The sequence below is a fragment of the Pelobates fuscus genome, chromosome 9, assembly GCF_036172605.1.
Source record: "Pelobates fuscus isolate aPelFus1 chromosome 9, aPelFus1.pri, whole genome shotgun sequence".
Lineage (NCBI taxonomy): Eukaryota > Metazoa > Chordata > Amphibia > Anura > Pelobatidae > Pelobates > Pelobates fuscus.
In genome coordinates, this window is record NC_086325.1 from 101,547,127 (window position 1) to 101,574,427 (window position 27,301).

At 40.8% G+C, this 27,301-nt stretch overlaps 1 protein-coding gene across 2 annotated transcripts; it reads right to left on the reverse strand.

The window, feature by feature from the left end:
* Positions 1-2,221: 2,221 nt before the first annotated feature.
* CSTF2 (cleavage stimulation factor subunit 2) lies at positions 2,222-27,173 on the reverse strand. 2 transcript variants are annotated; one of them, XM_063432226.1, is made up of 14 exons: positions 27,024-27,173; positions 26,555-26,633; positions 25,765-25,934; positions 23,364-23,500; positions 22,963-23,082; positions 15,782-15,901; positions 15,571-15,679; positions 10,947-11,006; positions 7,836-7,977; positions 6,305-6,474; positions 5,826-5,956; positions 5,601-5,666; positions 4,999-5,123; positions 2,222-2,370 (listed from the first exon to the last, which is right to left on the reverse strand). In XM_063432226.1, the coding sequence occupies exons 1-13, from the start codon at positions 27,079-27,081 to the stop codon at positions 5,001-5,003; spliced, it is 1,485 nt and encodes a 494-aa protein (XP_063288296.1). In that variant the 5' UTR covers positions 27,082-27,173; the 3' UTR covers positions 2,222-2,370; positions 4,999-5,000. The 2 variants fall into 2 exon arrangements, with proteins under 2 accessions (XP_063288296.1, XP_063288297.1); XM_063432227.1 differs by lacking the exon at positions 10,947-11,006 and having other exon boundaries at positions 27,024-27,172.
* Between the last annotated feature and the right edge of the window lie 128 nt (positions 27,174-27,301).

Consider the following 27,301-nt stretch of genomic DNA (forward strand, 5'->3'; position numbering starts at 1 on the left):
ATGCAAAAATAAATAAAATTAACAAAACAAATATATATATATATATATGTGTGTGTATTTGTTCAGTTGATAGGTTAAAGATGTCCTAATAAGATATTTACTTGCCTTATGCTTAAAATATATATGTAATGCAATTATCCCAGTATGCCAGGATTATCACAATTTATAAACATTGGTGGCACAACTGTTAGTTAATTCAGTAGTCTCCCGATAATGATATTGCATAAGAGATACTTGTGAGACAGAACAAAATAATTCTGATCCCCGGCTCGTCTAATTTAATAGCGGCAACAGGTACGTAGGAGTGTATTCACAATAAACGCAGGTGGACTGAGACATGCATGTGATGCCGCAACACTAATAGTAGAGGAACCCTATCCTTAACAAATCGTGCCATATAAAACAGTCAAATGCTGAAACTTGTATTATTGTATTAAAGGTTTTGTGGTTGTCAAGAGAACTCCATGAAAGCATTTCTTAGGTGTCTCAGGGCAACTCTGCAAAAAATTTGTTAGCAACTTATGTATTTTGAAAAAAACAACAACAAAAAAACCAACCAAAGGGGAGATTTATCAAAGTGCTCTGTTCTAAAAGGGAGAGGATTTACCAATGCAAGGCACATGATGGTTCCACTCAATTCCATGGTGATCTCCCCACTTTTATTACTACACAGACACTTTGATAAATCTCCCCCAATCACTAGAGAGGGGCGGGAGGATTATTTGATTTCCTTAAGGTAGTATTTTTAACGTTTAGAGGGGATCTGTTTTTTTTGTTTTGTTTTTCACGGACACTCTACTGTAAAGCAATGCGTGCTTATAATGTTTATTATTAAAAAGTCTGAAAGTGAAAAAAAAAAAACAAAGTGAGAATTTAACATAATACGTTGCACTCGAATAAATTCAAAATGTTGAATGTAAAATAAAAATTAAAACATACCCTTGCATGATACCCAAACATTTGGATTACAGTACATGACATAATATTGAAAGCCTACATTGTGCTAGCCAATCTTTTCACCAATCAAAAAATAAATAAATAAATCTAAATATAGATGGAGAGATTGAATATGCAATAATTTGTAATATGTCTTGCTGCTACTTTATGAAAATGCAACCCCAACATAATCTGAATCAGAAACCTACACATCTACAACACATAACCCCCCAAAAATTATCTTTATACTCTGATTTCATGTAAAAACTAGGTGGCATGCTGACAGGGGAGCTGCACGGAGGTGAAGGGAGCTGACCGGAGCTGCTACAAAGGCTTGCAATGAGCCCGGCGGTCCTGGTCTGTATTATGGCAATGTAAGTTGCCATAATACAGACTTTGACTCGAGTATAAGTCGAGTGGGGGGTTTTCAGCACAAAAAAAAAGTAATGAAAAACTCTGCTTATACTGTGTGTGTGTATATATATATATTATATTATATATATAAAAATAAAAAAAAAACAAGAATACATATATAAATATATACAGATTCCTTTTGTGGCAGGCTTATGCAATGTATGATCATATAATGTAACTAAACCCCTATTATATTTTTGGATAGGTGAGGTGCTTTTAAATAAAACTATTACAATCTGTGAGACTTGAAATCCCTGTTTAGTGAATGACGATTGTGCTGGATTTTGTATGAGATATATATATATATATATATATATATATATATATAAATAAAAAACATACAAAATACACCATCCAGGGCACTCACTTATTCACTAAACAGCAATTTTTAAATCTTATAGATTGTAATAGCTTTATTTAAAAACACCTCACCTAGGCAAAAAAACCTAGGCAAAAAAATAAGCCTGTCACAACGTCAATGTACCCCATTCTTGGCATGTCCTACTCTAGCAGCCTATGCTTGCTCTTATGAGATTAATCCACTTACTTGGGAAATACTTCCTTACTATGACTCTCTGCAAGTCAAGGCTAAATAGGGTCTTGGAATGAGGCACTTGTGACAGCAAGGGGTGCAAAACCAAAGAGTTGGCCTAGACTCCCAAATCTATAAATGAAACCAAGAGGGCTGCACTCACCTGAACATGCATTGGTTTCATTTATAGGATATACAATTATATATATTATTACATTACACCGTTGAGAAGAAGACTAGTCATCATTTTACATGGGGAACATGTGGCAGTAAAAGAGACAATCAAATATAAATTGACAATAGGACAATGAGAATGTTTAATTTTTTATTTTTTTTATTTTTGTTTTTAAACTACAGCCAAATGACACACATAACACGTAAGTGAAGCTTGGTTATTTGGCACAGCAAGCATTTTGTAAGGTGTAGACAACATAAGATGGTGGCTTGACTTGCAGTGCAGAAATACCCCGCTCCTGTCGGGCACAAACCTATAGTAAAAACAGAAAGAAAGAAAAAAATATATATATAATTACATGAATAAATAGGATACATCTTACAGAAGAGGGAAAAAAACCAGCTGCCAATATTGAAAATGAGCGACATAAGGCAAAATGAAATTAGATTACCAAAAAAAAAAAATCTGTGACACTATTCCATCTATATATCTGCTGTACCTGATTCCACTATTAGAAAGCAGTTGGGAGGGGAAGGGAGAACATACATAAGTACAAATAGATGTAATATTATTTAAAAGAGCGCTCCATGCACCATAAACATAGTCCTGGTGTTACCCCAGAGTAAGCAGTAAAACCATGTGGGTCTCATTGGGGGTCCCGTGTCACCTCCCCTGCTGTTCTAAGCACCGGCAAGGAGCTCTGCTGTGAGCTTCCGGTAGGAGTAGGGGGACATGTGATGATGGGACAATACTGATTTCTGTAGATGTCAATGCAGACACTTAGTTTACAGCAAACATAGCACAGAAGGTAAAATCTGTTTCCCCCATGTGTGTTATTTTTACCATAGCGTGGAGTGTGCTAAAAATGTTTCATACCACACTGGATGTAATAGACCAGCAGTAGACCCTTTTCATTCTTAATTTTAATTGGTTGTGATATAGTATGGAAGGAAATTAATAACTACAGGGCCAGGTATCAAATTTTTGACTTATTCCCTAAGTTTCAAATGTTTGGAGCACTGGAAAAGAATACAATTTCATAATATAATTAATGTAAGATACTGTTTTTATGATTTGTTATGCATATTTTTAAAATGTTAATTTCTCAAAACACATGAATGAAGTACGCTTTCCCCAGATTTCTACTAGCCCTACCTCTGTTACCAGTAGAGTCTCAACATTTTAGAGCACTTCTATCTGTAAAAATTGTAGGTTCCCATCTGTTCCTCCAGCAGTGATATTTAACCCAAAAGTGAGTGGAAAAGTTAAAAAAAACAAAAACAACCCTCTCAGTCCCATAACCTCCTCCCCCAAAAAAAGAAAGAAAAAAAAGAAAGAAAAAAAAAAGAAGTTAGAACCGAGACTCAAGCCTTCACAATATATAGTGACTTGAACAGTGGAACTTTCAGTGATCTTGAGCACTAAATGAACACTATGTTAGGAATACAAATGTGTATTCCTAACGCTATAGTGGCCTGTAGAACACTCCGTTCACCATGAAAATGCTATTTTACTTACCTCGCGGCGCTAGTCTTCATGCTGCTGTCCTGCCTCCGAGGATAAGATTATTGATCTCAACCAATCCAATGCTTTCCCATAGGAAGCTAGTGAGCATGCATGGCAAAAGGCCTCGCTTTGCAAATCAGATGGTCTCTAGGAGTCTATTTTGGAAGAAGCGCCTTCCAGTATTACAGCCAGTAGTTGCACTTTCGCCCTGCAATGTTAACATTGGTGTTTCTGCAGAATGGCAATGATTTACATTGCAGGGTTAAAACGTCACTACACAAAGTTGGCCAACGTAATTACGAATGAAAATAAAATGAAAAAAACTCATGGCTTTACAAAATCAATCAATTGATAGAGTAGTCGCGCTATATATACACTGGGATACGTACGATGGATTAAACCTGGAGCCTGAGACAGCTATGGGGAAATAGACATCTTATAATGCGTCGGTGGAGAACCTGCAAGTTCTTTATGTGTTTTAGACAGTTTTTCTTTCCTTTCTTTTTTTTAAATTAGTTGATGCATGTCTTGTGGCTTAGTATTCCAAAGAAATTTAGAATTGTCTTTGTTTTCTATGACATAATGTCTCTGCTATCAAAGCACATGATAAATTCATATGTCTCCACTTTTTCCAAGGCCCCACTTGCCAAGAACTGAAAACGCACTGTAAAAGTATTCCATGTAAATACATTTGTGACCTGTATTCATTTCAATCATTGTTTCATTGGTGAAACTGCAGAAAATACAGTATGCACAATAGTATGCAAAAAGAAAAAGCATAATACGCCAAATATACATTCCTTGCTTGACAGAGACAATTATACTACATAGTTACATAGCTGAAAAGAGACTTGCGTCCATCAAGTTCAGCCTTCCTTACATATGTTGTTGATCCAAAAGAAGGCAAAAAAACTAGTCTGAAGCGCTTCCAATTTTGCCACAAACTAGGAAAAAATTCCTTCTTGACCCCAAAATAGCAGCTTTATAGATCATATAAGCAATATTTCAACAATATAATCAAATGTCTTAGAAACAGCAGTGTCTAAAGTGGCTCACATAAAAAGTTATTAAACCAGATAGACTCCATGTAGACTGGCTATAAAAAAACAAAAAACACATGAATGCAAAGGAAAACTAATACAAACAAATGAAATGTAGATCTTGCTATCAGACTGAACAACTAGTAAGAACGGCAGAGGCAGTCAGAGAAAAGAGGTTCCTGGAGCAGTCCATAGCAATTACCCAATGATCAGTCTATAAGCTATGTCCTGGACAGAGGATCATTAAAAACCCCATACAATTTGTGACATTAATTAACAAGATTATATATACATTCACACATTATTTTTGAACAAGAAGTTATGGGTGAAGATGGTGTATATTTTCACTAGCAGATTCCAATGCCCCAAAACACTTCCAAAATCCTCTCACTCACCACTAAGGAGGCCCAGTAGATTTCTGAATCTGTTCTTTTAAAATAAGGATGCTCTGTCTTTGTTCTGGTGGTAGCATGGCGATCTGATCTGGCGTTAACTGCAACACTTGCATTATGAGGGCAGCCTGGGAAAAAGAGAAGCAAAGTACTGCTGTTAAGTTATTGGTTCGCTTGTGCTACTGGTATTTTCATACAGTTTAAATTTTAACAGAACTACATTTATGCAAAAACTTAGCAGCTCATCATAATCATCCTACCACGTGATTCGTGAATACCCAATACCCAAGAAACAAAAGTTACTTACATTTCCAGCGCCCTAGATATATCCATGCTGCAGATAATTCTGCAAGATGGGTGGTATCTTGCTTGATCTATCAGATTCAGACACCCAAGTAGCTATTCTATTCTGAGAATTCCGCGTTTCCATGTACACATTACACGCCAAGATTCTGATTATATTGAGGGGTAACATATTTGCATATTTGTAATTATGTTGATATTTAGAATGAGTGAAAAGGTCAGTTGCACAAGTGCAATGTAAATCTTCGACTACATCACATTGTTCCAATAAAGAACCACCTGACAATCACACACAAACTTACCTTCTCATGGTCCTGGGGTGTTACCTGGTTCTGTCCAGGACTAAATCCCCCTTGTCCAGTTCCAGCCTTGATTAGAACAGAAATGACATGTTTAGAAAAAAGTGAGCTTTCAGTGAAATTCCAATGCAGTTTTAATCAGTAAAAGATAATAAAGATTATATCTTGAAAGCCTGAGAAATTACAGATCCACGTTAACTTTCTCTACATCAAATGACAAATACAAACCTGTCTGGGTGGTTGTGGTCCTACAGGCCCAGGTCCTTGCATTACAGGCATCTGAGGTCGGGAAGCTGGACCAGGCACAGGTACTCTAGTTTCCATGGGTCGGGGTTCCATTGCTCTGGGATCTCTAGCACCTAAAAGGGAACAGGTACAAAAAGAGTGAGAGATGGAATAGGTACATTAAGAGAGAGTGAAAACAAACATTTTGCACTTGACAATCTTCAAATCTATTAGCTGGGGTGCCATTTTGATTCCATAAAGAAAGTGAAAAAGAAATCCATCTGTTATTTTTTTTTCATTTCAAGAGATACAATGTTTTAAGACCTAAATATCAACATTTCCATTGTATAATGGACACACACATAAACTGAAGAATCACAGACAGTGTGTCAGCATTAGACGGATTCAGTTGTACTCTGTACCATACAAGCCTCACCTTCTCACAATTTTGCACATCAAGCATTCAATTAAGGATTTCTAACCTCTTGAATCCAGTGGAGGTCCTCTTGGGTCTATTATAGGTCCACCTCTGTTATCTCCTAGAATGATACGTGAGGGTTCACCCATTGGCCCTCTAATGTCAAGGGGAGCTTGTCCACGTTCATGGTGGAGAGGTGGTCCAGCCTGCATAGGAGGTGCCAAGTATCCACGGCTGAAAGAGTTAATTACAGAATATGAAAACATTTGGTCAGGCATTACTCATAACCGAACACTGTGTGTCAATCTCATTCAGGCAAGATATTTTAAGATCTTTAATGTATAAAATAGGATTCAAATAAATACGGAGAAACAACACTATTGAAAAAAATTCTTACCCTGTGGATCATCCAAGTTGATTTTCATCCCCCACCCAAAAAGAAATTAAATAAATTAAAAAATAAATATAAATGAATAAAAACTAAGAACTATATAGCCATCAGTTGTGCTATATTATTCCCATATGCTAAACCGAAGGGTTTAAATTTTTTTTTCTGCTTTATACTTTTCTTGTAAATCTGATTTTTTTTTTTTTCATGCTTATTTATACACAACCCCGAGATTCGCAGATCTCTGAAGAAATAGGAAGTTCACAAACAATTGTGTGGTGTATCCGAGAACTGGTATCAGGTGACAAATACAGTTATCTGGGCTCGCAGGCCCACCATTTTAACGGACATACAGGTCCCTTGTGGTATCGCCTTTTTCTGAGTGTGATTTTTACGTTTACTTTATATTTAAAAACTGAACAATAAGTCTCGCAAGTTTCTTTAACCATAATGAATTCAATAAACAAACTTATACAGTTTCTACATTGGGAATGTTTCAAAATGTATGCAAGCTTAGTAGGATGTAGGCTCTAGTTCTGGTTAGTCTCGTGAATCCCGCGAACCTCAGGGAGTCATTGTGAAAGCATATGTTGCCTAGGTTGTGTCTCCCACCTATCACAATCCGTTTTAATAATGTTCTAGACCTTGGGTAGTGATATTCCCTGTTCTATAAGTTCCTCCTGGGTCGAGATGGGTTGATGTTCTAAGTCTGTCTGTGTAATTTGTCTTGTTTCGTCGTCTGGAGACCCGGGTTACCAGGTATGTCTTAGTGCGTATCTTTAATGCCAAGTGTGTGTATTACAAGCTAGCACAGGGAACCTCGTCAAGCTAGAAAGGTGGTATTCTCGGATCTGGGCTACTGTCTCAGTGGTGCGTCGATTTTCGTGACTGCTTAGTGAACTTTTGTTTACTGCCTGGGGGTCACCACTCCCCCTAACCCACATACGCTAGTGTTCGTGTCTGCTTTTATCTATTCTATTGTGGTCGCATGGTCTCCGCCACTAAGTTTAGTGTTCATTAAATTGATGGTGATACCATGTATTGCTTTATACTTTTCTCTACCGCAACCTTAACCTCAGTAAAAGATCCAATTTATGGAGGTGATGGTAAGAGGAAATATCCCAAACAGGACTTTGTTAAGGAATCATTACATTAACTTAGCAATGAATGGGCAGATAACTTCAGTCCAATAGAAGGTTACTCTTACCCAGGTGGCTGCTCATCACTGGTCACTGTGAGTAAGGTCCCCCCACGTGGGTCATTGGGGCCATCTCCCAGAAGCCCTCTGGGTGGAATGTTAGGTGCTGGGGGCCCACGCTGCACTGGTGCTCTTGGATCAGGAATCGGAACTGAAATGGATGAGGAATTAGTAAGATTTGGATGAAGATTTCTTCAAAATCTAAATGTACACGTCTTAGAAAAAATGTGTCCTGGGAGATGCCAGTTTGCAGAACAAATACAAATAAAACCTTAAATACTGTGCATTCTTATAAATATGTTAGCATTTCAAACTCGTTTGGATTTCAGATAGAAAAATGCTATTTTTTGTTTTGCTTTTATAGTTTAAAATAAGCTTCACATGTCTATACAGGGATCACTGCTTAGGGACCAACTCCTGTAATCCTAAAGAGTAAATAAAGAGTGGTACCTCATCAGGGGAATCAGAAAACGGCTGGGCAGAAATGCAATGACCTGCCACATACTAGAGCAAACAGTAGTCAAAATGTTTAAATAAAATAATGTGGATTGACTACAGGGTCTAATACTAGAAAACGACAATCCTCTCCTGTACAAAAAATCCTCAGTTATTGTTTGATGCTACCCTTTTAAAGCGGTGAATAGCCACTTTATGATATAAAGCAAGTGGTGCAATCATGTGTAGAACATGAAAGCAAAAGCTTAGAGTGAACACGAAGATTTACGATGAAAAAATACTCCATTTTAAATGGTGGCAGCTGTGCATTTTTTTGATTACCCAAGTAAAAGATATTTTAAAGATACTCCAAGCTCCACAGACAATTATAGAGTATGGTGCAAGCAAGCCCCCAGTTTGTGTTATTTGCTATAAGCCCACTCTCGCATTCTGTTATATCACATGAGTATAGTATTAACCATGCTTTATAGCTTCACATGTCGTTTAGGGGCTCCTTTAGAGCGCTCATCAGCTTTAGTAGCAGTCCCATTCACATTTACTGATGAATAGGTAGATAGGTGAGCAGAGCATCATGGGACATTCAAAATGATGGCATGGCTAGGGTTTGCTGCAGAATCCAGCAGTGAATGGCACCAAGTCTTTATATTTTGCAAACTTTCCATGAATTATGCATGTTAACTGGACACAAGCCAATATAATTATAGACAAGTAATAACCGGGTTCACATTTTATTGTTGTCATAGTGAGCTAATATTACAGAAATACACAGCAGATTGTGTCTACGGATTTACGTAATAGATTCTTAGTTGGCTTGTAATATTTTTTTGTCAGAGACCCGGTTAAAATGCCATAAACTGTAAAATTGATTTACCAATCTAAGATAAAAAAACAGGTAAAGTAAAGTTAACAAAACATCTTAGACCCTTCCCAATAACAATGGGGGTCTTTACTGGAGAGGGTAGAGAAATGCCAGAAAATCGTGGTCAATTGGTTGTTGCCTGATGCATAGGATGTTCTTGTTCTACCAATGGTAACCCAATAACATTACATAGTGGGCCATTTGTAAATTTTAATCCATCTATGGTATTTCTGACTACTGCAAGTATTTGAACAAGGAATAGTTCATGGAACTCATGGCGTTCGGTTTATACATTGCTTGCACCATTTGATCATGTAACTCTCACTTTGCATTTTCCATGTTGCTTGCAAAACAATGTAAACCCTGGCACCACAGATGTATGGACACTACATATTCAGTAATGATGAATCAGCCCATAAGTATTTTGAAAATTATGGAAAACATAGGTTCTAAGTATCCGATGTGCCCAGGCCAACCAGAAATTTGACTTAAAGGGACACTATAGTCAACTGAACAACTTTAGCTTAATGAAGCAGTTTTGGTGTATAGAACATGCCCCTGCAGCCTCACTGCTCAATCCTCTGCCATTTAGGAGTTAAATCCATTTGTTTATGAACCCTAGTCACACCTCCCTGCATGTGACTTGCACAGCCTTCCATAAACACTTCCTGTAAAGAGAGCCCTATTTAGGCTTTCTTTATCGCAAGTTCTGTTTAATTAAGATTTTCTTATGCCCTGCTATGTTAATAGCTTGCTAGACCCTGCAAGAGCCTCCTGTATGTGATTAAAGTTCAATTTAGAGATTGAGATACGATTATTTAAGGTAAATTACATCGTTTGAAAGTGAAACCAGTTTTTGTTTTTTTCATGCAGGCTCTGTCAATCATAGCCAGGGGAGGTGTGGCTAGGGCTGCATAAACAGAAACAAAGTGATTTAACTCCTAAATGACAGTGAATTGAGCAGTGAAATTGCAGGGGAATGATCTATACACTAAAACTGCTTTATTTAGCTAAAGTAATTTAGGTGACTATAGAGTTCCTTTAAGGGACACCAAGTACCATAGCCACTACTTTCACTGAAACCCCTGTGCTCAGAGTCTAAAATTGCCATCAGAAGATTGACGGCTAGTGCAGAAGTGTATTCCTAGAGTCCTAGTTTTTGTAAAATCATTTGAAATCTGTTTGACACTAAAAAGGGAGATTTGGTCTAAAGACTCTGCACCAAAACCATACCAACAAGCTGTAGTGTTTATGATACTCAAGGGCACACCAGATATTCGTCCACATTCATGGAGTACAAATTGCTGTTCATATCACGTGGTATTTAAAGGTCACTTTATTTAAGGTGTGAAATATTAGATGGGACCAATCTAATAAAATACAAAAAGATTGTATTTATATATGGAATTCTTAAGACACTAATTAATGCATTAAATTAAGACAACTCTTATGTGGCTATTGTCCAGTCTTACTCTGTTAATATGAACTATCCAATGGAAAAGATGAGGGTAAGAGGGAACTAAGCCAGACACCTTGCACCATATGATATGTAGTGCATTGTGGTGTTTAGAGTCTCCCTTTAATATTTACCCGGTTTGATATATACAAACCAAGATGGAAGACTCTAGTAATAAAAACATCAGATATGGAAATAGACTACATTAGACCTTGATAAAAAAGGCCCCATGTTAAGCACTATAACATTTCCATAGTATAGTGATCTTCATGCATACACACATTGCATATATTTGTATACACATGACATGGGCCTTCAAAGTGTGAAATCTCCATGCATTGGGGGGTACCTGGTACTCTCTCTATAGGAGCAGGCACTGGAGGGGGCACAGGAGAGTGTTGTAGACTCCCTTGAATAGGCAGCATGAAAAGAAAAAATGTGAATGAAGGATTAATTCAGCAGCAAACCACACATTTATAACCTCATAAACGTTAAAACAAGTTTCACAGTACTCATTTTATGAGATTTTAAAAAGTTACACTTAACTTAAAAAAGTTAAAGAAAAAAAAAAAAAGGAAAGCAATCATTACAGTATGTACCGGTATCGTTAGTTCTACTCTAAACGAGCTGAAGAGCAATACGACCTGCTCCACATCTTCTGTAGTTCAGTTTAACCTGTATAAAAGCAACATTCTTACAAGCCTCACTGATAAGTGTCACGATACTTAGTCTGGAGCAAATGTTAAAATAGTAGCCATTTTTTTGCATGGTAAGTAAAAGCTCTCTGAATTAACACTTGAAGAATTACTGTAACAGACGATTACATCCCAAAATGAATGAAACTGGACGGTCAGCTGGACATAAAAGTAAAACACGTGTTTCTTGCGTTTGTTATGGTTACGATGCACTTCTTTTAAGATATATCCCTGCCGCGCATGTGAGATTCAAGCATTTTTGCTCCATTGCTTCACGTAAGCAATAAAAAACTGAATTCTGCAGTCAGATTTCCTCATTTAGTACGAATAAAGCATAAAAAGGAGAAGAGAGAAAAAAAAATTCATTCTCACAGTGATAATTTCTATACAATTACAACTACTTACAAACATTAACGTCCAAGGTTTTTTTTTTTGGTGTAACTACAGGTCACAAAACACAAGGTGCATTGCTATTTCAATATTTTCGTACAAGGGTTAGAGGTGCTCAAGGACTCAAATCTCCACAGAAAATTAAAACTAGACACTATTCGGCGATGGGCATTGCACTTTTCGTACGGCAATTTTATCACCAACCATTGCCAAAGTTTACTGTTAATTTGTTTTCCACAGTGTATATATTTATATATTTATTGGCGTATGGCAACATAGGTTAAGCAGATTTATATGAAGTTCCAGGTTCAATTAAGAAACCTGCCAGTTTTAGACTTTACACATTAGTGAACTGCAACACTGCACACAATGTGCCACAGGTTCAGCATTGAAAATCTCATACAGGCTGCCACTAGAGACAGCTAAGTGGGGAAAAAAAAAAAAAAAGCTATGGATGATCCAGTAGTCTTGCTGGATTCTCCATATTCATCAGTGTATGCAGAACGGACAATGGCCTTTGACAGATATAGCCCCTGGAGTTGAAGAATACCTTGCAGAAAGAAATGGCAGTGGCCATGAGGCACAGGTTTAGGTAAGTATAAACTACCTTTCTCTGCACTCCAGGCCCACCACACTGTAAGTGGAGCAGTTGCCATCTGGTGACTGTATCAATTTCTTGATACTTCAAGCATTGAGAATTGTGATGTGTAAGTATCAGCATCTTCATCCACTCCTGATCCAAAAAGGAGGAATGTATTGGTTTCCAGCTAGGACCATTTGATACAGGGAAGAATTGCTGCGATATAGTGTTTGAGCATAATAGCAGACTTCTTAAAACAGAAGTAGTGGCCTATACAAAGCTGTCCGTTGCATAAATATATTTAAGCTGATTTTGTCTGTAGATCTCCAGAGGTATGTACGGTCTCTTAAGTTGGCTCAGGCAGGGGTTACAGATTACCATCTGAATGGATTGTATATATCCGGGTCTTTCCACAAGATTTAAAAGCTCTTTTATCCATATGCAATGGATCCGAAATTGGATGAGAGTGGTAGACAAAAATTATGCTGCTAGCAGGATTTTATAGTGGCCTTTCCATCTGCTAACCAAACAGTTGCAGAGATCAGTCTCCCGCTACCTATGGCTCCAGTGTCGGCAAGATATGCTAAGTTTTGATATGACGCCACATCACAATAAGGGAGAGGTGAGCAGCCTGCTAATATTATTGGGATGATGTTAGGACGCTGGTACGATGAACCTTGGTCTCCTCCCCTTCCACACATCAGATTTGAGGAATGAGAAGAATGCCTGGGTTATGGATATTGAAATGGTCTGGAATAGATGGAGTATTCTGGGTAACAAATTTATCTTGATAGAGTTTATTTAAACCATATGAAATGTGGGATTGACAAGGCCTTCATCTCCTCCTCGAATCTGGTTAACATTAAGAGAAAATTAAGCCTGTATAGGTACAGAGGTTTAGTGCCCCAGATATCTATATCAAGTTTGAAATTGCTTAGTTCACCATAAATGCTAAACTCCTTTAAGATATTCGGTATGGTTGTTATATATAGAAGAGTAAGTCATCAGGATATGCAGCTATTTTATATTCAACTTCAGTATGTCTGAACCCCCAGATGTCCCTATTCCCACAAATTTAAAAGGGGTTCTAGAGTGAGTACAAACAGCAGGTGAGAGACGGCATCCCTGACGGGCACTATTGGAGATTTTGGCAGGGTCTTAAAGACCCCCATTAATTCTTACCTTTGCCTTCAGTGTCAAATTTAGACTGTACCCATTTGCAGCGGTTCTCTCTAGGGCCAATTTTGCAGAGTTAAATGCAAAAGCATCCAGTCAACCCTATCAAATGTCTTCTCCGTGTTTGTAGAGAGTAGAACCTGTGGACGACCCGACTCTCGGGTTAGGTGCATGATATTAAAATGATGAGTCGTATTGTCCTTGATCTCTCTACTAGGAACAAAGCAACTTAGGTGTGTAACTGTAACATGCCTCGGGGTCTTTGCCTTCTTTGGGCAAAACTGTGACATAGGCCGCTTAGGGATTCCATTACCAGCTCACTTCGCTGGATTACTCATAATACAGATTAAGGAACAGTGCACACATAAAAATACAGTTTAAATTTTAAAAGGCTACTTAAAATCTACCTCAGTAAACAAATATGGGGAGTCAGTTCCACCATATGGCCATATTGTGTTAAGCCCACCTCTACTTCACAGCAGCCCAATATTGGTGGGTTCTATACCAATTCAAATGTGGCAGATAAATTAAATTGTGCTAAATAAGCTAAAGTGCATTTTAATAATCTGTTGTAAGAGCATTGTCAATATATATATATATATACATATATATATATATATATATATACACACACAATGCAAAATAAATGTGATAAAAGCACAATTCAAAAAAATGCAGTGTCAAAACTAGACAAAGTGATAGTGCTTTGATGTTTGCTGAGATGTGTGATTTTAAGTAGTCTTATGAAATTTAAACTGTATTTATAGGTGTGCGCTGGTCCTTAATCTGTATTATGTATGACAGCACCATTACTGCAAAATGCATGTTCCGGATGTGCACCCAGTTCCCTTTTTGTCTTCATACTGAGTTGAAGTAGGCCAGAAAACATGGCTGTAAGATCGAAAACTAAATAATTTAAGATTGTTTACAATCACCTAGCCTGCCAAATCTCGACTTAAACATACAGATGGTAGAAAGAGAATTTGGCCTAAAATGGCACAAATCTATTGATCTAGAATGGATCTTTGTAGTAACTGTATAAGTTGGTCAATATTTTTGGGGAATAGAAATCACAAAAAACATATCAAGTCAACACATATCAAATATTTACAGCATCTTGCTACAGCCATGTATTCCAAGTATTTTTTGTAGCTTTGCTTTTTTTTTGCCTGAACTACAAGGTTGCCACAAACAGTGATTTAAAGAAAAATGCATAAGGCCTATAGATATATTATAATAACCTATGCAGACCAAGGCTGTTCGAGGATATGTGGGCAAGTGACTGATTCGGTATTGGAGCTAAATATATGCTGTAACTGCAGCTGGTTCCCTTATCACCACTATAACATCTTAAAGCATAGAACTAAGCAGGACTAGCCATACAGATATCTTAGCCATAATTTTTTATAGTCAGTAAGAGATCCTCTATTTAAAATATATAAATAATTGAGAATACAATATAAAATAAGGATTGTCTTGGAAGCAATAAAGTTTTGTCTTTTTTAGATATTTATTATATAAAAATATAAATATAGACATAAAATCCATTACAATAATTTATAGTTTATAAGATTAAACTATATGCTTGCCATATCATTAAAATAGAATAACATACCCTCTTGAACATGTCAACATCTCTAAATCATTATAATGTCCAAAAAACAGTACACACACACCCCTTCCTAGGGATCGATCGAGTGGATATTATTGGCCGATATTCTGAGTTTTCAGCAATATCGGTAAATTTAGACAAGGGAGCTGAACAGAGCTGTACAAAATATCTATTCATGTACAAGTAAAAATGTGCTCTAGAGATCAGCTTTTGGCCCAGTGAGATAGGACCATCCGCTGAGCGGAGATACTGAGGTTTCTGTTAACATCTGTATAACAAATTTTTGTGTACCATAACACATATGTTCGCAGTGGTTAAACCAAGTAAAATAAAAAATGGTACTATGCAATACCATAGTACATAGAAATCCCTAAAAATGTAACAAAATGTAAAATAGTTAAGCACCAAACTTCAGAATTATTGGACCACTTGAGATGGATGAACGAGATATGGCCACCTGCATTTTGCCAAAAGGATTATCTTCACCCTATTATAATAAACAATGCTGTAATTCACTTACCTCCTTGTAGTACAGGCCCTTGCCCAGGGTTCACCATGGGTGCAGGAACACCGCCCTGCATTGGGAGATTCTGCATCATTGGTGGTGCTCCATTTACATGAATCGAACCCTAATAAGACATGAAAGCAAAAATAACTATAAAAACTGTAGTTATAATATTGCAATTTTAAAAATAAAAATTTGAATGAATATTCCAGAGTGAATGTCTTACCACAGGCTGCATCTGGCCCCCAGGAGGATTCTGCTGGTTCAGGGGCACATTAGGACCTTGAACTGGCTGCTGGCCACCGGGCATCAGAGAAGGGACAATGGTCGGTCGGTGTAAAATTTTCTAAGAACAAAAAGCAAAGTAATGAATGTTCAGAGCTCAACCTACAGTTATATTCCATGTTCACATTATATATATATTGATAGATATATATATATATATCTTTGTTTAATTGATTAAACGTGTAAAAGGGTTGGTAATCACCACTGATCCATATACAATGTAGAAATACATTACATCAAAATAATTGTCAGATGCAAGTGACCAGAAAATACTGCACTCTGATGATTAAAAAAGGGGGCTATAGCCAAGGATTCTAGGCAACAAACAAACAGTTCAATACAGTAGCTACGTTGTTTAGAATACCCCTTTAACTTGGAAATGCTTATTCAGTTATATATGTTTTATGAAATGTCTGTAGCCAAGGCTTATTTATTGGGAAAACAATAAAGCAATGCTTTGACTGAGAGTGTCAGCTGACCACATTTAGTCAATCTCAGTGCCAACTGCTGGTATAAAGCTAGGAGGAAGTGTGTAATCTCTGTCTTAGCCATACCTCTGGTAGGGGCTGGGCTGTGGTTAACCAGGGACACTAGTTTAGTATTAAAAAGTTAGGGATAAAGCAAAATTTCGGCCGAAAATTTATCAAATCTGCCGAATATTACCCCCCCCCCCCCCCTTCCAGGGCCGGCACAATGTCAGGCTGACCGTCAGGAGGGAAGCACACTGCGCTCCCCTCCAGACGGTTACTTCTTGTAGCATGGCCGAGTGCAGCCCAGGTCTTACCTCCAGCGGAGAGCAGCCTTCTACCGTCTCCTCTACAGGGCAGAAAGACGTGGCGGTAACGTGACAGGCCAGCCTTGTGGCAGCCAATCAAAAGCCTGCGTGCGCCTGATCCGAACACAGCGCTGTGACGTTCCAGGGCAACGTTCTATGGGAAGTGTGTGTGAGTTTCATGGCTGCCAAGGTATGTGTGCAGTGTATGGGGGACAGGGGGATCAGTGGCTGTAACTGGTTGCAAGAAACCTCACACTAGGCTCACATCACTGCCCCTCTGCAGCAAACCTGACACTGTGTCTGTGAGGAAGGGAAAGCATTGGTAGAGTGACACCGTTTAGTTTTTTTACACTGTGTTGAACCACTATATCTATATTTGTCCAGCTAAAGTTAATATTGTAAAATAGCTCTTTGTTCGTGATATTTAGGCAGATGGCTAAAACCCAGCCATCTTGAGCTATGTAGAGTGTTGCAGAAAATAAGAGTAAATAACTAATCATGCATAACAGTCTGTTTTTAAAGCGGCACTGTCATGCCGAACTTACCTTTCCTCAATCTCTTCCTCTTCTCCCCCTCTCTCGGGATCTGTTATTCATTTCTTCCATTCTTCTTTAGTTTTCTTTAAAATCATAAGACAAAGTAGGGACTCTGTCTTATGGAGGATTCCTCCGCTTGACCAGCTCTGACCAGCGGAGGAGCAAAGTGTGCTTCATTTCCGCTGGTCAGAGCAATTTTCCCATGATCCCTAGCTTTCCTCCCAGTTCCCACAATGCTTCCTGTCAGTACTGCCGAACGTCCTGTCACTTAGACAGAACGCCGGCAAAACTGCCGAATTGCATCCTAACAGAATGAGAAGAGTTTCTCCATTGGTGTTAGGATGCAATTCGGTACTTTGTTCGGATCGGAATTTCATTCAAATGAATGAAACTCCGATCCTATTAATTGCTGTGGCTGCATCTTGCAGCCGCTTAGTAGATAACTCCCTAATTCCCACAGTATCAGGGAGCTATCTACTAAAAGGCTGAAAGACCTGAATTGGTCTTGAAGCCAAATGTACTAATACTAAGTAAAGATTACTTAGTATTAGTAAATAATATGCCCCTACTCGCTATACCGCGAGTAGGGGCATGTCTAGTAAGCAGTGAGCAGCCTGTGGCTGCTCACTGTAGAAAAAAAAATAAAAAATATTGCCCCCCACCCCTAAATGACGGGTGGGGGCCGTTAAGTAAAATAAGGGAGGGAGACCTATTGTCCCCCCCCCCCCGGCCCCCACCCCTGAGCGGTGGGTGGGGGCCATAAAGATAATGAGGGGGGGACACCTACTGTCCTCCCCCCCGGCCCCCACCCCTGGGCGGCGGGTGGGGGCCATAATGTTAATAAAGGGGGGGGGGGGACCTACTGTCGGGTGGGGGCCATCATAGTAATAAGGGGGGGGGCCTACTGCCCCCCCCCCGGCCCCCACCCCTGGGCGGCGGGTGGGGGCACTAAGTAAATCCCCCCCCCCCCCCATCAAGGTGACTAGGGGTGCCCAAGCCCCTAGTCACCCACCCCCCACCCAAATAAAAAATGCCCCTACCTACCCCCCTCACCCTAAAAAATAGTGAGGGGGGAATAAAATTGCTAACCTGTAAAGTAAAATTAAACTTACCATTCGACGTCTTCTTTTTTCTAAAATCTTCATTTTTCAGCCCCAAAAAAGGCCAAATAAAAAACCATCATAGCCGTCGAACTAAAAATAAAATAAAAAACCCGAGCGCAAAAAAAAAAAACCCGACGAAAAAGAAAAAACCCGAGCGCACAAAAAAATAATCCATCTTCACCCATGGAGGGCTCCACGCAGACTGAGCTCCGCAGGGCGGGGCAAGGCTTATAAAGCCTTGCCCCGCCCTGCAATTAGCCTAAGAACACTCTGATTGGTGGGTTTAAGCCAATCAGAGTGCTCTTTGTCATTTTACAAGCGTGGGAAAGTTCTTTGGAATTTTCCCACGCTTGTAAAATGACACAGAGCACTGTGATTGGATGGCTTCAAATCCATCCAATCACAGTGCTCTGTGTCATTTTACAAGCGTGGGAAAGTTCTTTGGAATTTTCCCACGCTTGTAAAATGACACAGAGCACTGTGATTGGATGGCTTGAAATCCATCCAATCACAGTGCTCTGTGTCATTTTACAAGCGTGGGAAAGTTCTTTGGAATTTTCCCACGCTTGTAAAATGACACAGAGCACTGTGATTGGATGGCTTGAAATCCATCCAATCACAGTGCTCTGTGTCATTTTACAAGCGTGGGAAAATTCCAAAGAACTTTCCCACGCTTGTAAAATGACACAGAGCACTGTGATTGGATGGCTTGAAATCCATCCAATCACAGTGCTCTGTGTCATTTTACAAGCGTGGGAAAGTAAGAACTTTCCCACGCTTGTAAAATGACACAGAGCACTGTGATTGGATGGCTTGAAATCCATCCAATCACAGTGCTCTGTGTCATTTTACAAGCGTGGGAAAGTTCCAAAGAATTTTCCCACGCTTGTAAAATGACACAGAGCACTGTGATTGGATGGCTTGAAATCCATCCAATCACAGTGCTCTGTGTCATTTTACAAGCATGGGAAAGTTCCAAAGAATTTTCCCACGCTTGTAAAATGACACAGAGCACTGTGATTGGATGGATTTCAAGCCATCCAATCACAGTGCTCTGTGTCATTTTACAAGCGTGGGAAAATTCTTTGGAACTTTCCCACGCTTGTAAAATGACAAAGAGCACTCTGATTGGCTTAAACCCACCAATCAGAGTGTTCTTAGGCTAATTGCAGGGCGGGGCAAGGCTTTATAAGCCTTGCCCCGCCCTGCGGAGCTCAGTCTGCGCGGAGCCCTCCATGGGTGAAGATGGATTATTTTTTTGTGCGCTCGGGTTTTTTCTTTTTCGTCTGGTTTTTTTATTTTATTTTTAGTTCGACGGCTATGATGGTTTTTTATTTGGCCTTTTTTGGGGCTGAAAAATGAAGATTTTAGAAAAAAGAAGACGTCGAATGGTAAGTTTAATTTTACTTTACAGGTTAGCAATTTTATTCCCCCCTCACTATTTTTTAGGGTGAGGGGGGTAGGTAGGGGCATTTTTTATTTGGGTGGGGGGTGGGTGACTAGGGGCTTGGGCACCCCTAGTCACCTTGATGGGGGGGGGGGGGAATTTACTTAGTGCCCCCACCCGCCGCCCAGGGGTGGGGGCGGGGGGAGGACAGTAGGTCCCCCCCCATTATCGTTATGGCCCCCACCCGCCGCCCAGGGGTGGGGGCCGGGGGGGGGGGAGGACAGTAGATCCCCCCCCTTATTACTATTATGGCCCCCACCCGCCGGCCAGGGGTGGGGGCCGGGGGGGGAGGACAGTAGGTCCCCCCCCCTTGTTACTGTTATGGCCCCCACCCGCCGCCCAGGGGTGGGGGCCGGGGGGGAGGACAGTAGGTCCCCCCCCCTTGTTACTGTTATGGCCCCCACCCGCCGCCCAGGGGTGGGGGCCGGGGGTGGGGAGGACAGTAGGTCCCGTCCCCCCCCCTTATTACTATTATGGCCCCCACCCGCCGCCCAGGGGTGGGGGCCGGGGGGTGGAGGACAGTAGGTGTCCGTCCCCCCCCCCTTATTACTATTATGGCCCCCACCCGCCGTCCAGGGGTGGGGGCCGGCGGGGGAGGACAGTAGGTCCCCCCCCCCCACTACTATTATGGCCCCCACCCGCCGCCCAGGGGTGGGGGCCTGGGGGGGGAGGACAGTAGTTTCCCCCCCCCCCTATTACTATTATGGCCCCCACCCGCCGCCCAGGGGTGGGGGCCGGGGGGTGGAGGACAGTAGGTCCCCCCCCCCCCTTATTACTATTATGGCCCCCACCCGCCGTCCAGGGGTGGGGGCCGGCGGGGGAGGACAGTAGGTCCCCCGTCCCCCCCTTATTACCCTTTTTTTTTTTTACAGTGAGCAGCCACAGGCTGCTCACTGTTTAGTGGACATGCCCCTACTCGCGGTATAGCGAGTAGGGGCATTGGGGAGATTTGAATCTCCCTTATGCTATTATGGGGGTCATATTGACCCCCATAGAGTGAGGGGAGGACCTGGGGGGCTAATGAAGTGGTGGGGAGCACTGCTCCCTGCCGCTTCTGTCTTTACATAATGCAAGGAGGGAGCTGCACGCCGGTAGCTCCCTCCTTGTAATAAACCGAACAAACAAACGAACACTGATTCACAGTGTTAGTTTGTTTGTCTGATTTTTTCTATTCATTCATTCGTCTGTCTGATGAATGAATGAATAGGTGAAATTCCCGTTCGCATGTCCAGATGTTTCACTGGGCATGTGCGGGAATCTCACAGTCTGTGTAGTGTGGGTAGATGACGTGTCCCACAGGGACTTCACCTACCCACACAAAGATGGCGGCGCCCTGAATATAGATCGGGGCAGAAGATAAAGAATAAAAAATAGGTAATGTGGGGGGCATAGGGGCATTTGGGGATGACTAGGGGGTCGATTGGATGTAGTTGAGGCGGGAGGGGGGTTAAAAAAAAAAAACGGAATTCGGCATGACAGTGCCGCTTTAACAGAAGCAGATTTTAAAGTTTAAAGGGACAGGCTATGCATCACCATAACGTCACTTTAATGAAGTGATTTCAGGGCAAAGATGCTGCCCATACAATCTCGCAGTTGAAAACTGCATTTCTGAGAAACTGGCTGTAGGAAACAGCCATATCAGCAACTCAGCTTACATTGAACTCCTATTGGCTGAGCTGAGTATGTAATAAGAGTGAATCTTGTAAATGGGTCATTTGCATCACCGGGGATTTCAGGATAGAGACAGACTGAGGAGACACTGAGACCTTGTGGGCATCTCCAGTCTGAGGCCAGTAAGGTTGGTCTTATTCTGTGCCCACCTTTAGTTTAGTCCTATGCCCCTGCAAAATCATACCTTACTCACAGAAATCCACCTGAAAAAATAAGTATTTATCTTTTTACATAGAAAAGATGGGGTTGCTAAATGTGTATTCTCTAGAACAAATTCTGGGTGAGGTATTGAGGCTGCTGCTGTTCTACTTACAATGAAAAGTGATGCCCTGGAGTATGACGAATTCATATGCTGCACTCTTCATTCTATGACTTGACTATACATTCCACAAGGCAACACGGTCAGTTGCTGCCCGTCAGTTTGTATAAGAAGCTGCACCTGTTTGAGCACCAGTTACTGACTACTTTAATCAAAGCAAAAAGTCCAGCTGTTTAGTCCAGTCCCAAAATGTTTGGATTTGCCATGAGCTTTTGTTTATATGATCATGTCCCAATCTCTGTACTCAGCCCCATTTGTGCTAAGTTTATGATTTCTGTCTTTGACATTAAGCAGTTAAGCTGCAGGAGTGACCCTGCTTCCACTCAGTCTGTCAGAGCAAGTGATTTGCATTTACCTGATCAGCTGTCTGAATGACAGTCCTCTTCTTTGTAATCATGATTATGTTGTATCAGGATAATAAGGAATTGTATTAAATTATTGGAATGAAACAAATCCCTGAAGGGTTCTGTTTTGTGTTTTATTTTATTGGCTTGTAGTTTTTCATATTAGATTCAATAAAAAGTCTAATATTAAAAAAACATTTTAAAATCATTTGTGAAAAGAAAAAAAAAAAAAAAAAAAAAAAAGTCATTTTCGGCCAGGGGCATCCTGAATTTTCGGTTTCGGCACAGAATTTTCATTTCCGTTCATCCTTAATTACAGTGATTGGAAAGGCAGTGTAAATGGACAGCAGGCACAATTGTTCTAGTGCCTACAGTGTCCCTTTAACTAATATAGAAAGAAAAAGACGTCCTGGAAAAAAGTTGTGATTTTTCTGCATCTAGTTTGTTTATTTAAAGGGGATTTCCCTATATCTGGCACAAATTAAAGGATAAAATGGTTATATCACCCAGCATCACTTCAATCCAAACAAGAAAGAGCAAACAAACATAGGATAGAATCTCTTTCTATTCCAATAGGAGCACAATATAAATCTTTACTAAGAACTGATTCCATTGAACATCACCAGTAATACCAGCTCTCCCTCCAACACACAAGGGCTAATTGTTTACTTAATATAGTTTCCACGGTGTATCCAAGATACTTTTTATTTTCAAAAAAATAAAATGCAAAATGTCATGACTGGATTAGGTGGTACAAATTAACATTTTAACCCCTTAAGGACCAAACTTCTGGAATAAAAGGGAATCATGACATGTCACACATGTCATGTGTCCTTAAGGGGTTAAAATGAATGGGATGTGTGACACTCACTCTTGAAATAACCAGACAACTCCAAGCTAAACTTGTTGAAAAATATAATTCCTTACCACAGCAATTTCAGGATCCACAATCCTCATGACGACTTGAGCTTGGAGCAGGGCATAGGCCAACTGTGGATTCTGCAATAACATATTACGAGCCTCCTGCGGACTGTTCTGTACACAAAGCTAGGTATGCAAAAAAAATACAATGTTGTTACAAGAAGAAAATTAAGACTAAAAAAAAAAAAAAAGCACAAACAAGAATTCAGATACATGGAGGGAAAAAAATTTGGTTTAAAGGAATTAACACATTCTGCAGTGCTGTACAACGGGTAAGTAAAACAAAAGACGATCAGAATCCTCTTAAAACACGGAACTGGTATAAACAGATGGCTCTAACATATGTGCCTTAAACCAAACAAAAAAACTAGAAAGATTGTCAAAATAGTGGGATTGCTACAACTCACCTTCATCTGTTTCATAAGTTCAAACATCTGTTCTGGAGGTAGACTGGCTACAGCTCTGCTGATAGATTCAGGAGCATCCTCTGGAGACACCGGATCACCATAAGGGGACTCTATAACGGGTGCGCCAGTTCCAAGACCTACAATGCAATAGAATGGGTAAACATTGTATACTTTTTTTTGTCAATCTTTATTTTATTGAGGCAACATCACAGCTGGACAGGTCTACCCTAAATTAGAGGCTACGGATATATTGTATTAAAGCTCAAGTTATGTCGGATATGCATTGGGGCCTTCCTTCTTACTAAGCAATGAGTTAGGGATTATGTATATGATTTCAGAAACTCAACCGCTGTGATAGAGTGCCTCAGATTAACTAGACGTGTAAGTAGAAATTTGGCCTCAATTGCCTAACTTGTGGTTCTACGTGTGACTATATGTGAAAGAACTGGAGGCAGGGGATATAAGATTTATCGGTGTACGAATATGTTGAATTAGGAATTTAAACATATTGTCAACAATGAGGGTATGGTAGAACATAAAAGTAATGAGAACTCAAGAAGTTATAATATACTGGTGTTCAGGGAATCCCCAGTAACAAACTGCTCTTGATCCCCAGCTGGGGTTCAAGTGGTGACTGCTGTGTACTGATCAGGGGTATGCGGTTGTGGGACAAAAGACGAGATCCATGCAGGGTCACAAGGGCGAGGGCATCAGCCTGTCTATTCTGTGTGAGTGCATCTGGAGGCAGTCCCAGAGTTTAAGTTATAATGGAACCAGCGCTTATTATAAAGTAATATTTAAAACAGTATCAGATTTATTCATTTATCAGCTGCTAAACATTCAAATAATTCCTCTTTATCAGCATGTGAAATAACAATAAGTCCAGAATAAGTCCACATTCTGGACTTATTGTTAGTCCCAGAGTTTGCAACAGCTTGTTAGCCTCCTGGAAGCCGTGTACAGAATGCGGAGGGTCCCCTTGAAAGACAATGAGTGAGAGGGAGAGCCACCATTGATAACGAATATTTATCTGCTGCAGGAGTGCGGTGAATGGTCAGAGAGCTTCGCCAAGCTACGTGCCCCAAGAGAGGTCAGCATAAAAAGGTGAGAGGCATATTCTCAAAGTAGTAAGGCGAGTTCCCTTTCAGGGCGGTTAGGACTGCTGTTTTGTCGGACCCATTTCTGAAGCGGACCACCAAGTCCCTTGGTACTGTGCTCAGAGCTTTGAGGGGTATGTGCATAGGAAGTTGCCCTTCTATTATCACTGCTTTGGTCTGTCGAGGTTGTAGTAAGGCCCCAGTAAGTGTCTCACAAACCGTGGCAGATCAGCCTCTGGGACGTCCTCCGATATCCCCTGCACCTTTAGATTGTTCAGGCACCGGGTATCCTCCTGGGCAACAGACCGACGTTCATGCTTGATTTTGGCATTGAAGAAAGCGACACTATATGCTGAGCACTCTCAGCTGAAGTGCCTTCAAGTATCCCGAGGTGGCCTGTAAGGCTCTGCAAGTCCCTGCAGATTGTCGCTATGTCAGTCGAGATATTTCTCTGGAGTTCAGCCAGCATCTCGTGGAGAACCGACTTTGTCACTGGAGATTTGTCTGGACCCTCCGCTGGGCTTTCACGGGTGCAGGTAGGTTCTCCTCTGTGGCCCCAAGCAATAGATCATCTGAAAAGTTGGCGCAGCCTCTGGAGAGATTGGCCATCTTGGGCCCAGCTGCACCATGTGTTTGCCGCCACAGATCTCCGATCATTAGCCCTGTGCTGGGCTTGTCCGGTCTTGGCTGTTTAGTTTTGCGTCCCATGATGTTTTGGGTACAGAGAGGGGTCCCCCAAAGTACTATGAGTGCAGTTGGGATGGCAAAATAGCCCGATTTTAGCTGGTAGTTGCGGGAGCACCAGGATCATGTGACCAAATGCTTTAGCAGTCAAGCTCCGCCCCCAGCTTTTGATAGTTTTAAAGTATGTCTTGTGTCACAACCTAATTCAATAGTACTCTCTCTCTGAATAATGGAAGGATGAATTGAAACTAAAGGGACACTATAGACACACAGACCACTACAGCTCATTGAAGTGGCCTGGAGGCAGTGACCCTGTCCACTTAACTCTGCAGTGTTAATTATTGCCGTTTCCTGAGAAACGGCAATAATTATATTGCAGGGTTAAAACTGCATCAGAGTGACATCAAAGGAGGCAGAGCGCTGACTCAAATCCGAGGGAAATCGGTGCTGGAATTGGGTAAGTACAGTAATTTTTTTTTAACCCTTACAGTGCAGGGGGAGGAGGAGTTGTGGGCTAGAGGGAAGTATAGCACGATTCTGAAAAGACAACTTCAAGACACCAATTTAACTGCAATGTGAAATTGTGATAGAACTGACTAAAAGTCAGATACTTTACTTACTTTTGAGTTCTTCTTTGTTTTTCTCACTGGCAGCATTGTCCACACGTAGAGCTCTTCCACTAAATTCCCGGCCATTCAGATTGCGCATGGCACTAAGAGCAGTCTCCTGGTCCTGATATTCACAGAAGCCATAACCTTTGGGTTTCCCAGTTTCTCTGTCATACACCAGCCTAACAAAAGATATACATGATTCAACTGCATGCCAACTTGTGCTTTATGTGCAATGGGTTTTATGTCCAAAGCGAGACATTCAAGCTGAAATCTAAATACTGCTACTACGCTCACTGCAGACACAGACAGTCTAAATTTGCTAGTGTCATTATTGTGGAGTGAATGCAGGGACACTTTTACGGCATGAAAATAAAAGCGTTATTTTTACATAATATATAGTACTGTGAAATAGGTTTTGTTCCCTGACAAATGTGCTGCACACTTTCTGGTCTTATTGATCTACCCAAACTTTATAGGATAAAAAGGAATCTTTATGATAATTATTACATACCGGGTTATACACCAATGTCTGAATTTATCGCATAAAGAACTGGGCACAGAACAGAGCATTTTTTTTTCTTGTTAGCCCTACTGCAGTCAAATAGATCATGGCATTTTGCTGGTACTTTATGTATATGTGTGGCACCCAAACAACAGCTTGGGGGTGGGGAAGTGGTTCATAGTTTAATTCCTTTAGGTAAACGTGTACCCAGGGGCCTCCTGGCACCATAACTTTATTATTTAGATGACATTATTATAACAGTCCATTTAACTGTTATAAGGTGAATAAGGTTCTTACCTAAAACTGACCACGGGTCCCACTTCTGAGAAAATATCCTTTAGTTGTTCCTCTGTGGCCTCATATGGTATGTTGCCCACTGCAGACACAAGAGTGAAAAAGACATCACATATATTTAAAACGGGAAACATTCCAAGTTAACATAAACTCAGAATAGAATTGACTCAAAATGCATCTATCCTTCAAAAGGGGTGGGCAACCTTTGGCACTCCAGATGTTGTGGACTACATCTCCCATAATGCCCTTACAGCCATAATGCTGCAAAGCACCAAGGGAGATGTAGTCCAAAATTACTGGAGTGCAGAATGTTGGCTACTCCTGCATCAGACTGTACCCAGACGCTACACTGCCCACTGGGCACAGCACAGACCCCGAATAATGCCCGAATAATCCCCTGTGATTGGTGATATTTATTGTGTAAACAGCCCGGACTGCCTGCTATCCTCCAATCTACCCATCAAACACCCACCGAACACCGAGCGCAGCGATCTGTCCACCGCAGGGTCCCGCACTCCGAGGCCCGCCATTGTAACACACAACCAAACGGGACAGGCTGGAAAAATCGTGCCTTCCCTAAACTACTTCCGGTCCGTCCATATTACGTTCCGCGCGCTACTTCCGGTGTCTCTGTGTCCCGCTGACTGTGGCTCGGCCCGGGCTCTGTGGGAGTGGTTACACGTTATTAGGGCTGTCAGGGCGCCGCAGCTGCTGGGAGCCGGGCTGGGAGCCGGGCTGGGAGCCGGGCTG

Excerpts from the sequence above, each read along its gene's own strand:
- CSTF2 (XM_063432226.1), bottom strand. The coding sequence starts at position 27,081 with ATGGCGGGCCTCGGAGTGCGGGACCCTGCGGTGGACAGATCGCTGCGC. Across the intron at positions 25,935-26,554 it reads GGACCCGTGGTCAGTTTTAG|GCTGGTGTATGACAGAGAAA; the intron begins GTAAGAACCTTA and ends ATCTTTTGTTAG. Across the intron at positions 5,124-5,600 it reads CACCCCAGGACCATGAGAAG|GCTGCCCTCATAATGCAAGT; the intron begins GTAAGTTTGTGT and ends TCTTTTTCCCAG.